Source organism: Diadema antillarum, unplaced genomic scaffold (assembly GCF_040938485.1).
Source record: "Diadema antillarum isolate AM-2024a unplaced genomic scaffold, OU_Dant_1.0 seq00001664_RagTag, whole genome shotgun sequence".
Classification (NCBI taxonomy): Eukaryota; Metazoa; Echinodermata; class Echinoidea; order Diadematoida; family Diadematidae; genus Diadema; species Diadema antillarum.
The window spans coordinates 195,724-209,485 of NW_027272363.1; the positions used below are offsets into that span (position 1 = coordinate 195,724).

General features: G+C 35.8%; 2 protein-coding genes across 2 annotated transcripts in view; both read right to left on the bottom strand.

Annotated features, from left to right (window-relative positions):
* Nucleotides 1-13,762, bottom strand: part of LOC139711515 (uncharacterized) — a 189,851-nt gene that overhangs the window by 146,459 nt on the left and 29,630 nt on the right. The gene's annotated exons all lie outside the window — the stretch shown is intronic.
* LOC139711503 (uncharacterized) overlaps nt 16-13,762 on the bottom strand; it is a 30,066-nt gene continuing 16,319 nt past the window's right edge. Inside the window, exons 7-14 of the mRNA XM_071623379.1 lie at nt 13,496-13,590; nt 8,515-8,557; nt 7,711-7,796; nt 7,161-7,328; nt 5,671-5,887; nt 2,311-2,610; nt 1,128-1,237; nt 16-261 (exon numbers count right to left, since the gene is read on the bottom strand). Of these exons, the coding sequence (XP_071479480.1) occupies nt 55-261; nt 1,128-1,237; nt 2,311-2,610; nt 5,671-5,887; nt 7,161-7,328; nt 7,711-7,796; nt 8,515-8,557; nt 13,496-13,590 (1,226 nt within the window). The 3' untranslated portion in view covers nt 16-54. The remainder of the gene's footprint in view (nt 262-1,127; nt 1,238-2,310; nt 2,611-5,670; nt 5,888-7,160; nt 7,329-7,710; nt 7,797-8,514; nt 8,558-13,495; nt 13,591-13,762) is intronic.

Consider the following 13,762-nt stretch of genomic DNA (forward strand, 5'->3'; position numbering starts at 1 on the left):
AAAGGGTTGCCATTATAAAACTGGTCATCTAGCCTTTCTGAACAGTCTCAGGCTTTACACCAATCTCGTTTGACTTGTCTGTCTTTTGACAGCGTTATTATTCCTTTCAGCTGGCATGTGTCTCCGTAAGGGCGGGTACTTTGGCAAGAAGTAGATTTTTTTCTCAATCCCTTGCTTGATTGCCTGTGGTGTTTGATAGGTGATGTGCTTGTACCCGTTGTATTCGATTTCTCCCTTTAACTTCTTTACACGCTTGGCCACCTAAAAAAAAAAATCACAAAGGAGAAGATGGCGAAATGAAATCATTTTACGAATCGCAAACCTGAGATAAATTTACAGTCATTTCAGTCTTCGTCTTCCAGTGGTGAAAGAGCGGAGCGTTGCACAAACGTGGACATCAGGTTTATTAAATCCCCGTCGGGCTGATGGATTAGTATGATTTCACAGTATCAATACTTGAACTTATAATATGCAACATCAGAATTACATAGACGCTCAAAATTTCAAAACATACTTGGACTTTTACAGTTTAAATATCAAGAGATCAAAGTGAAGATTTTTCTTTTTGCAGAAATTTGAGTTTTCCTGCAGTTTGACGAGACATAGTCACGTTCCTGAACTACAACATTAGAGACTATATCTGGTTAAGCCGGTGGCGGGTCACATATCAAATTACAAAACTTCAAATATGCTTTGAAAACGATTCATCGTTCAACGTGACATGCGGGACATGATCATTAAGTAGCTGTTATTCCGGTCACACAGCTTTGGTTTCTCTGTCTTGTAATATTTCACCATTTTCTTAGTGTGATTTTTTTGTTACGTGGTCATGACATTGTTATTACTCTTATTTTCGTGTTTGACTAGCTGGCTTTTTACTGCGGTTTGCAGCCTTAAGCTTCCCCGCAACAATATTCACCTAGATTTGATTAATTTACTATATTGGTCTCTTAAACTTTTGCAGTGCATACCACGCGATAGCCATATCATTTACCCTTGTTAACGCGTAAGACGCTCATATCGTCTCCTTCGATATACCATGCAAAATCGGTTAACTCTGAGCAGCGAACTCATGGGATATAATAATGATATGATTGACCCGGAAATAAACGATTTGACCTCTTTACCTTGGTCATTATTGTGTCGAGGTCATAAAGATGGGCCCCTGTAATGAGTTCTTCGCACAAAGCCTGGATGAACCACGAACCATTCACTCGGTCTCTGATCGCAAAGTAGCCTTTGACAAAAGAACAAGAAAAAAGAAACCACGGACGAAATCAAACACTATCTTTTTTTTTACTTTTGCTTCGCTTAAAGGGAGGCAGTCCTGAGATTTTCACTGTACTGATAATTCAGAAGAGTAAAAAATATAACCTTTCACCAGTTTATACGCATGGACATTAAAAACTATCTCCGTATGCGAATTTTGAAAAATAATTCGTGCAAGCGATCGTGTAAGAGCCTGCAAAAAGATGCTACGTCATGCATGCCCTACTCGCCAAGTTGACAGCCGTGCCTCTAAAAACCAATTTAAGTGTTCAAATGATCAGTTGTAATTTTACCATAAAATGTGAACTTTTGTGATTTAATTATTCTAAACAAAATATTTCAAGCTTAGTTATATATAATTCATGTAAATTAATATTGTAAACAAAAATGCATATAGGCCTATATTTTAAAATCAAATAAACCATGTACTTGACATCAAATAGGCACGGTCCTTTTCTATATCTTCTGTCCGTGTTGCATACTACTTTACTAATTTACGAGCTTATTTGGTGATTTGAAAGTTTGTGTTTGGTGAAAGTAGTTCATTGGAGGTACCAACAACAACATATATATATATATTTTTAATTCGTGAGGACTGCCTCACTTTAACTGTTTTTTTTTTTGTCTTTTCCAGTTACACTATTATATGATAACAGCTTAATCGCCATCTTCATTTCATTGTTCAGTGTTCGTCCCACCACATGCTGTTAAATGTGTATTCAACGTTGAGTACAACGAACTGGATTTTGCGTATTAATTGTCATTTTCCATTACCAGTTCATGCAATGACTACGAAAACAGAGATAAAAACCAAAAAGAAAAACGGTCATAAGAGACGAATAATAACTAGTTTAGAATTTTTCATTATGCCTGATTCTCATAACTACAACTTTTCATGTTTTCACTTTAATGTGCTGATACAATCGCCACTGGGGTTACTTCATAGAATTATGTCACTACCTAACCTGACATTACAGCAGCATCTAGAATGGTGATGTCTTTGTTCTTGTTGCTTTTGTTCAACGTTGTTCAGAGTTTTACCTTCTGAGGTTGCATGGGCGATGTACATGTCGGCATTATCGGGGACGCCGTCCGTCTCGAGTGCTGCTAAGCAATTCGTTGCCGTATTTCCGGTACTCAGGGTTTGTAGTTCACCCCGTGCTTCCAAGCGATCCGTTGCCGTACTTCCGGTATTCAGGGTTTGTAGTTCACTGTCTCTCGCTGGATCGATGCCTTCGGTTTCCTTCGCAAGTGTGTTGAGGAAGCCCCCGTCCTCCAGGTTGTGTGACGTTGGTACGACTGACAGAGTCCGGTCGTCGGTGGCGCTCTTTGTTAATTTGTCTATCGTAAAAGGGTAGTAAAAAAATCAAACATTTTAGCACAGGATATGTTAATTTAATGATTAGAGCATCATTCTGTTCTCATCTGTTCCTTGGATGATATGTGATTCACACAATAATGTATATTGATGAATATGTGCAACACTCCCTCCATGCAACACTTAACCGAATTCCAATCAGACGCATCACAACTATTGTCTTCATTTTGATGATGAGCCAACCACAATGAGGTTAACAAGTTTGTCTGCTTTTTTTTTTTGTTAATTCTCTCTTTCCTAATTCCTTTTTTTTTTCGGAAAACCGGCACATAGTAGGTTACAATGGAGCCGAAATGCTCCTAAATGGGCATGAGTGTCCATCATTTAGCCATTTTCCATGTCCTACAGAACAGTAACACCCGAAGAAAGATACTGTTGCAATATATATATATCTTTTATGCCTCCGCCAACGAAGTGGCCGGAGGCATTATGTTTTCGGGTCGTCCGTCCGTCCGTACGTCCGTCCGTCCGTCCGTCCGTGCGTCCGTACGTACGTCCATCCCGTTTTGTTTTTGTCGATATCTCAAGAACCGTGTGGTGGTTTTACATCAAACTTGGTATGAGGGTATATCCAGGGGGGGATAATACTTTGTTTGGATTTTAGGGTCACGGGGTCAAAGGTCAAAGGTCACAGATTATTTTGTGAAAAAAAGGCTGAAAATTCATGTTTTTCTCCATATCTCGCAAATGGTTCAAGGTATCTTCATGGAACTTAGTATAATATATGCTTGTTCCAATGGGCAGTGATTATCTAGGGAAGTTGGGGTCATGGTTCAAAGGTCAGGGGTCAAAGGTCAAGGTCAACTCCTCAAAATATCACTACTTTCCTTATATTTATGCAATGCCTGAAGGTGTTTTTTTTTTTTAGCTTGATGTATATATGTATTACCCAATATATATTCTGTGGGAAGTTTCTTACCAAAAGGTCAAAGGTCAAAAGGTCAAAGGTCAAGTGAAAGTGCTGAATTGCACTTTTTCCTCCATATCTCAAAAGTAACTCAAGGTATCATCATGAAACTTACATATTTATGCATGTTCAACCTAACAGTGATTCTCTTTGGAACTGTGAGGTCAAAGGTCAAAGGCCAGGTTTAGATAATGCTATTTTCCCATTGATACTGAAATTATACTTTTTCTCAATACCATGAAAATTACTCAATGCATAAACATATAAAAGGGTCAAAAGACAAGTAAAAATCATCAGTTCCCCAAATACCTGCACTACCTGTCATTTCAATATTTTGCCAATTGTGTGAAACTGTCATCACACATTGTCAAGACATTGTACTATAGACCTATTAGGAGAACCATGCATTATGGCGGAGGCATATCAGTCGCCGTAGCGATATATCTAGTTTTTTCATTTCTCTCACAGGAATGAGTATTAAATGTATTGTCAATTGAAACATGATAGATTGCACCTTTTCAGGAATTATGAAATGCAGTAAAGGTCTCGTCTCATCCAGACATTCCTTGTAGGACGATATTGCAATAATTTCGTTTGAATGAATAATATTTCATGACAACGGAAGATTACCGTAAATAACGGTGTATTAAAGGGATCATATAGTTTTGGTTGAGACCTAATTTCTGGTTTCTAACATCTTTTGGTAAGATAATGAAAAACCTCTTATGAAATGTGAAAGAGCATGTAATTCTGTGAGGAATTCAACGTTTATTTGATGAAAATTGGTTTTGAAATGGCTGAGATATCCAAAAAAGAGAGATTCTAATAAGTTGTGGGACCCACACTTTATTACGATCGCTTTGTTTTACCTTGTTTTTGGATGTTTCAGTCATTCCAAACCCGATATTTATCAAATAAACTTTGAATTCCTCTTAAAATGGTATGCTCTGTACTATATCATAAGTGTTTTCTTGGTATCTCGCAAAAAGTTAAAAGCCCAATTCTCATCTCCACCAATACTGTACCATCCCTTTAACCACTTCCTCGCTAAAACAGGATTAAAATTCAGCCTGCGGTTTAGACACCGTTACAAACAATACATACTGTATGTCTGCATATAGTGTCCAAACAATGTTCACTAATGTGGGGGTTCTACAATCTGCCATTCTCAGCTTACCTATGGGATGGTCAGGAAAGTTGAATATCAAAATGTGTTTTATGTATTCTACCTATTTCCTTTTTATTCATGACACAAAAATCAACACCCCCCCCCATACATTTCACTCAATTCAAACAACTTGTAGGCCCTAGGCAGTTTCTCCGTCCGTTGCAAGGCTGTATCCGGCGGGTTGTATTTTTCCTGGACTACCGGGTGAGGTTAATACATTATATTTATGGTATATTCAGATTACCGCCCGGGACAAGACAATACGGCTGAATATCCAATATTCATTTATGGTGCTTTCAAGCAAACTGTTCACATTACATCACATTGTAAGTTTCTTATTTTTTGTACTGACCATAAAGACATGAACATTTTGTTATCCCTGGGTTGCTGTGTATATTTTCAACGACACGCACGCCAGCTTTCACGTTATTTCTTTGTACATTCTGCTAAAAAATGAAAATAAAGTTTAAATCATTTGAAACATGAACATTCGCTGTAACTGCTATATCGCCATAATTAACACTTTTTAAACTCTATACAAAATTTAATTGCCACCTTTTTTTGCAAGATTTGATTACAGTAAAAGCATTTTTTTGTGTGTGTCATCGTATTCGAGTTTAACTTAAAAATAAACACTGGTCCTCATGGGAAAATATCTCATTTTGACAGGCTGGGAGTCCTTTTGATGGACTATGTGGCGGGTTTTCTCGTGAAAAAGGTTCACATTCATTTATTTATTTATGTTCCAATTCCGACAAAACATATAAATCCAATTTTATTTTTAAGTTACAACGTATAATAAGCGAAATTCATATGTATGCCTTTAACAAGGAAGGTAAAGAGGAAAACGACAAGAAATATCGTGAAAATATGAAATATGATATATTTACGCATAATTCTATCTGCTTTGAGTTTGGGTTTGGGGAAGGTATAGTGAATAATTCTTACTTCCTCTGCATGCTTGGAAGAAGAATATCTTGGGTTTTCCGATGAGGGCGGGGCAATTCTTTCCCGAGAACATCTCTTTGATATCCTCCACAGTGATGACGACACCGTCGCTGCCGTAGATCCCTTCCTGTACCCCATGACTCATGAAGACCAGTACCACTGATGTGTGAATCTTCCTGATCGCTTTCTTGACCTCAGCCAGAGCTCCTATTATCTCCTTCAAATTGGAGCATCCAAATACAAATCGTGATCAAAATTTCAACACGTGAACTGGGTTTATGGAAGAATTACAAACTTTGCTATTTATCTCTTATCTATTGATATATGCATATATATATATATATATATATATATATATATATGCAGTATATATATATATATATATATATATAGGTTAAATTGTTCATACTTTTTTCTAGTTAGTTATACATTTATCTATTCATATTTACTTATCAATCCATCTGCCTCTATATGTTTTCTGGTTAACATGCTCTTTCATATTGCAGGGTCGACCACTATTAAAAACAAGAGAATTCCTGTGAATGGCGTTCTATTTCTTTAACACTGCCCATGCGAAAATGAACCTTTGATAGATACAAAGTATTGTATGTAAACTTTTAAACAGACCTTAAAAGAAAGAAACAGGGAATTAATCACACAATTTTGGACAACGAAACTACTCCGTAGAAAATCTTAAGTTAATTTCATTTTTGTATGATTTTTTAAAGTAAATAATCGAATATGCCATGTCTTTGTTTTCCCCATATCTGTTCCCAGGTATATAAGATCCCTAGACAGTATAGATCACAAAGAAAAAGCAAATATAACAGAATCAAGAAAGACTCCAGTTGCAGCCGAACTAAATTACTGTCGACCACTTCTGTTTGTTATCACAATTATATAAGGTTCCTCAATTATCAAAGCTCAGCTATCAAAGGAAGTGAAATGTATATGTTTTGTTGAAAAATGAAATTTACTTTGAAATTGAAATTAAATTTGAAGATACGAGGAATTAACATTAATAAATAAACAAACATGTAACTATACTTGACACTTTCGATTATAAATGTAGGACATGGAAACTGACAGAGAATTCAAGGTGGTGTAAGAAAATTAAAACACTGAATCCCAGGCACGAATTTAGGGACGAAACAAATTGATAATACAATTTATTTGATTGATAAAAGACTGGGTGAACGCTACATCTGGTTTGAAGAAGTAAACAAATAATGAAAATGATGATGACGATGATAATAATAATGATAATTATAATCATAATCATACTATTATTACTATTAATAATTATAATAATAATAATAATAATAATAATATGACACGCAACAAATACATCCAACAACAACGATAACAAAATGAACAGATTAAAACAAACAACAAAAATATCAGGCGACGTTTTGCCAGAGCATGGTTTATTTGTTTGTTTGTTTTTCAAAAAAAAAAAATCTTTTTACAGTAGGCAATAAAGAACTAACCTGTCCGGTCAAATTTTGCTTTACAACAGGAGTGTAGCCGATCTCGTTGAACACGTGCGTCACATTGATGATGTCGATTTCTGACCCTTTCCTGACCCCTCTGTCTACGTAGTTGTTGTTGTTGAGAACGAATACAATTCCTTTATTTCTAAGGCTCATGCAGTAGCACTTCAAGAAAAAAGACAATAAAGAAAAAAAAAAAGACGTTGTAAGACATCCGAACATGTAGTCGTGGACATGACCGTATTTATCTATATCTACCCTTACTTAGTACACATCCAGAAACATTATATACGTAAACGTTTGCTATTACAGACATGCAACCATATTACACATGTTATCTCTCTCTCTCTCTCTCTCTCTCTCTCTCTCTTTATATATATATATATATATATATATATATATATATATATATGTATAAATATGTATATATATATATATATATATATATATATAGAGAGAGAGAGAGAGAGAGAGAGAGTATATAGGTATACTATAACGAGAAATATGTAATCACATCGGTCGACTTCTATAATAAAGATATAGTTACCTCGCTAGGATCGAGCTGCTCCCTAGTGGGCGTGGCTGGAGTCACGTGTTCATGCTTGTAGTATCCGTCAACATCTGGAGAGATATCTTTATACGAAGATCATACAAAAGTTCAGCACAAGATAGATCAAATCATATTGCTTTTGTACACTGCATTATATCATACTATCGTCTCAAGTTATAAGAATATTTCATCTGAATGAATGTTTACCATGATCAAAAGGAAGGTAAAAATGCCAGTTTGGTGTACTTCTCAATTCTAAACATATATGTTCGCTGAATGGAAACGTACTGTGTGTTGCTTTCTCCGTTTTTATTTTGTTGATTGTGCGTTAATCAGATCTTACATTCATATGCCCTCGTTTGTATACATTCATTCATTATGTGTATGTATATATATATATATATATATATATATATGTATAATTTGGTTTTTTGAAGTTCAAAGTTGTTGACGAGACACAAATTATCTACATAAGGTCACGCGCCTCCTAAAAAAAATTGTATATAATAAATAAATATACATATACATATAATTATATATATATATATATATATATATATATATATATATATATACATTTATGTGTATGTGTGTGTGTGTGTATATAAGCATACACATATAAATAAATAAAATGTTAATGTTGAACCCTGCATAATTATTTCGGGCCACTACATTTTTTTTCTCTCTCTCTTCGGGTCGAGTTAATGACTACGTTTATAAAAACTTTTTTTTTTCACGGTTACTGCTCCTACATTATTGTATCAGTGTTGGTATAACATTATAGAAAAACAATGTACTTACTTGGTAGGACACATTCTTGGGAGTTATCCAGGGGTTGGTAATTCTTAATAACAAAACAAAACAAAACAAATAGAAATGAATACAAATCAATGACACTACAGATTTTGCAATTCATATTTACCACACGACTTCATGGTTTGACTCTACGGGACAAGGATGTGAAATTGTTCATGATATCAGAGCTCTGATGTGCAAGGAGTTCCAGAGTGAGGGCAATTTCCCCTTGGCGGCATTTTGTATTCAAAGCTGCAATTTTGCTAACACATATTGCCAATATGTTGGAACTATTTCCCATTTCTCTCAAAAAATACCCAGATCCACAACCCGTACTTCATACAGTAACACTCCAATTCGTGCCCAGGCATAACTGGAGAAACATGAACATCTCAGCTCAAATTGCTTTTTTCTAATTAGAATTGATGTGATTGCTATATTCCTTTTTCGTACGTTAATGTAGCACATAGTCAGTTAAACAAAGTTATTGAGTAACATTTGAATGTAACGGTGAAAAAGTGCAAGAAAACAAGTACATGCTTTACTGAAATGTACGGCATTGTTTCATGATGATTGCAAATGAAGACGAGCAGGTGTCATTCTAAGCATATTCAGACTTTAAGATATCATGTTCCTATGCTTAGGGAGACAAATTAAGTAAATTGATTAAAGTGTAATGGAATGCAGGAGACTGTTATCATAAGCAGACGCGAGGATAAGTGCCTCATCACAGATTATACAATGCGACAGTGTAAATGGATAATTGATTTACCACCGACCAAGTGGGAAAAATGTTCAGTGGTGCAGAGTGCAATTGTGTGGACAGTTTGTGGGGCGATGATTTTTTGCGTATGGTGTTTGAAAGGTCTAGATGTCATTTATATCTAGTGCTTTTTTTGTAAAGCAATGGATAGAATACGGTCTGAGTTCGCGATCAATAAATGCACGGCTCATTTTCGTAGAATAGTATTGAGTTTGCTTTGACTGAACTCCAATTTCCACATAATGATGCTAACAGAACAGTCAAGGCCTTTTGAGAGCTTTTTCTTTCAGACGGTATAAAACAGAATTCCGATACCTCTAAAAACTTAGGTACGTAAATTATATGCTCATTCTACGACAAATTTGCATCAATGCATATCTTGTACCTAAAAAAAAAAGTTCAGTAGATTTTTTTTTTGACAATGGGATGTCCGACAAGTAAAACTAGTTATGAGTATGATTGACATTTGAAAAATTATGAAATTTATATTTTATAAATTTTGCTCAGATATATATAGTAATGATTTGTTCCACCCCCTCAAACGTACTTTGAATATTTCTCAATTTAGTTTTGCCGCAAGACTTTCAAAGTTTTTATTGGAATGAAAAAATATTTGTATCGTTAAAAAGTATAAACTAACAAGCGAAGGTGAACATAATATTGTTAGCAAAGTTATTTAAATGCACTCTGTCTGCACTCGGGTAGTAGAGTATTTGTATCACCGTGTTTTGTCTTTAAATAGTATGGCCAAATACATCGAAGAAGGCATCGCACTATTAAATGATAGCATTGTGTTCGACCGATCCGTAATATAAGATTAAAGGGTGTGTACAGTTCTGGTCGAGGTGAGGATTTAGCTTTTAACATTTTGCGAGATATTCAGAAATCACTCTATGAGATATCAAGGAGCATGCAATTCTAAGGGGCATCAAAAGTTTATTTGATGAAAATCGGTTTTGAAATGGCTGAGATATCCAAATACAAGGTGAAACAAAGAGATCCTAATAAAGTTGTGGCATGTCGCCTTTTTTTATTATCACTTTTTTTTAATATCTCAGCCATTTGAAAACCAATTTTCATCAAATAAACTTTGAATCCTTCTTAAAATTACATGCTCTTTCATATTTCATAATTTCTCATTATCTCACTTAAGAATGTTCAAAACATGAATCCCCACCCCAACCAGTACTGTACAGTCCCTCTAAAGGTGTCAGGCGTGTTTATGAAACAAATTCGTGACAAACCAAACAAAAGCAACCGGAAACATTTTACGCCCATCAATGTCCTCACGATTGTTTAAGGTGGGCAATGAACTCGATCCGCCTGCTTAAAGTCCAAAGTTTGGATTGCTGCAATCTTACGTAAGCCTTTGGTATCGCAACTGAATACCAAAGTGCATTATATCTCTTCGAGGATGATGTCGATTAAGACTGGCTACCAAACTATATTTTGTGAAAGATGGGTAAACAAAAGAGGGAAGACAGTAGTGCAATAGTTTGAGAAGCTTCCTCATTACGCGAACTTTGGTCTGCTAATAATTCAGGCAGTTGATTTGTTACGTTTCCCCAAATGACACTGAAAATATATATCTGTGACGAATTACCCTTTCCTAATCTCTGTCATACTTTTTTTTTGATTTCACCCCTTCTCTCTCTGTCTCTACCCTTTTATCTCTGTCATGATAATCTGACTTGATACTTGATAAGTATCGAAGGCAATGATAAGCGCTCAGAGCATTCAACATAGGTTTCGAAACTAGTTTCGAAGAAAGCACATTCTACTTTGTATAATACGTTAAAGGTCAGCGGTTCCTAAAAAAATGACGTAACTTCAGACGTCCCCTAGTAAATCCTTTTTGCCAATAAGGATACTGTTACACAATGATGAAAGCAGAAACCAAAGTAAAGTTCACCGCATGTTAAGGTTGACTTGAATAAAGAGAGTAAAATCACACAGAGAGAAGGTTGACGCTAAGAACATTTTGGAACTATCTCAACTTCGGTATTTTACATATTCTGATGTCAGTCACAAATAGGTCTTGCATAGAGTATGAATGAGGCGATGTCATGTGGATTTTGCTCACATGAATCATCTCACATTGCTTTGTAAACAATAATTATACACTGTCTTTCATGAAAGCAATTATTAAATTATATCGTTTGAATCACGTTATTATCTCAACTGGCTTTACTATGTAGCAGTAACGACAGCTTTTAGGCCAGATTACATACACTATGTATGTACATACACACACACGTACACACACACAAATATATATATATATATATATATATATATATATATATATATATATATATATATATATAATTGTACTTCGCAGCCATTTCGTAAGACGCAAATACGACCCACAAACCGTAGATGATGCCATAACAAGAGCAAAACAAAAACCCAGACCTGAACTCCTCACCTACCACAAACGTAGAAAAACACAAAGACCAATCTTCACAGTCACGTACAACAGAGCCACGGAAAAAATTCCACGCATCATCCAACAGCACCTCTCAACACTACAGTCGTCATCATCACTTCAGAAAACTTTCCCCGAACCCCCTCTCATCTCATACCGCCGACCGAGATCACTCCGTGATATCTTAGTTAATGCAAAAGACCCGAAAACACAAACACACCACCAACACACAGACATCCACCCTCGCTCTGGCTTCTACAAATGCAAATCAAACAAATGCATCCTACACAAACACATTACAGAAACAAACTCATTCACAAGTACCACCACAAATCGCACATACCCCATCACAGACTACATCGATTGCAAATCAACCTGGGTCATCTATCTACTGACATGTACACTCTGCAAGAAGCAATACATTGGCAAAACAGAAACCACACTCTACACACGACTCAACAACACTCGCTCAGAAATACGAACATTCAACACACAATCAAAACACCTCCCATACACAAGGCACTTCAACCTCCCAGAACACAGCCTGAACTGCTTACAAATCACTGCCATTGAACTAATCAAGAAGAAGACCCGCCCTGTGATTCTAAATCGTGAATCCTACTGGATAGCCACACTAAAAACATTACAGCCAAATGGCATCAATGTTGATCCTTAACCAGCAGACCATTAACTGCACATGCGCAACAATGTGATGCGCATATGCAACCATACGCCAACCCACACATACACACACACACGAACAGACACACTCAACCCACACAGACACCGCCGCAAGCCTTTATATCCGCCATTAATAAGGTAAATCCCTTTTTTTAATTATGTGAACCGTTCATATTCTGTACCTTATGTAATATTCTGTTATATGTTATAATACAACTGTATGTATATGAATGGTTGTGGTATATCAGTATTATTTACCTCATTATACGATAGCCAGAAGATGACGCGTGGCTGTTGTACTGTATTATACAGCCACTTACGTCTTGCAATGCTGCCACATGCTGTATTATCGTCGACAACATAAAAATGTCTAGTTTGATATTATTACAGTCGTCTGTCATACAACACATAAGATGAGGATACTGAATTGGTGTTTTTGTTATACACCTTCACCTCAATTAATAACACGAGTGTGATATGAAATGTATTCAATAATATGCAATTGATTATGTATATGATTATTGGAATATGTTATATACAGCTGTAATTACGGATTGATTGATTACACAGTCATTACAGACTCACGCCAGTTAGATTTATATTAGTATACATATATGAATATATATTTATTAGTGTAGCCATACGAGTGAGTCATTTTTGTATCGTTACAGCCCTGATGAAGGTCCGTTTGGGACCGAAAGCTCGGCGGCAATAAACAGACACGTTGACCTAGCTACGTCCACCTGGCTCTTCTTTTCACACTGAATGCAAATAATGAAGGCCACACACTGGTACTGTAAATGGTCGATACCCCTTCTCACACTCTATGTATATAATTGTATATATATATATATATATATATATATATATATATGTGTGTATGTGTGTGTGTATGTGTGTGTGCGTGTGTGTGTGTGTGGCGTCAAAAGCAACACTGAATATTAACATTGAGATTTTGTAGTATTTGACATTTAGTATTGTCGTCTACAGCTGAAGCCTTATTGAAATTTCGCTGTTACTAAGCTAACTTATCTACATACGATAACATAGGTGAAACCAGGTGGTAATTGGGCAGCATGCTAAAGAGGGTTGTTATACCCTTTATGAATGCTTACCGTGACTACGCGTAATCTCCTCCTGATGTATATTGCGATCGGAATAACGAGGAAGACCAGCGACAGAAATGCCAAATATGGCAGCCATGATTTACCTAAGAAGCAGGCAAGACAGAAACGAGACATTTTATATGTTTACATGTTGAAACGCTTGAAACAACTGTAATAATCCTTAAACCAAAAGCATTAATCATGCCACTCATCCCACCCCAAGGAGGAAGGAGTAAAATAAATCTTATATCCAAAATAATGTATGTAATGACATTT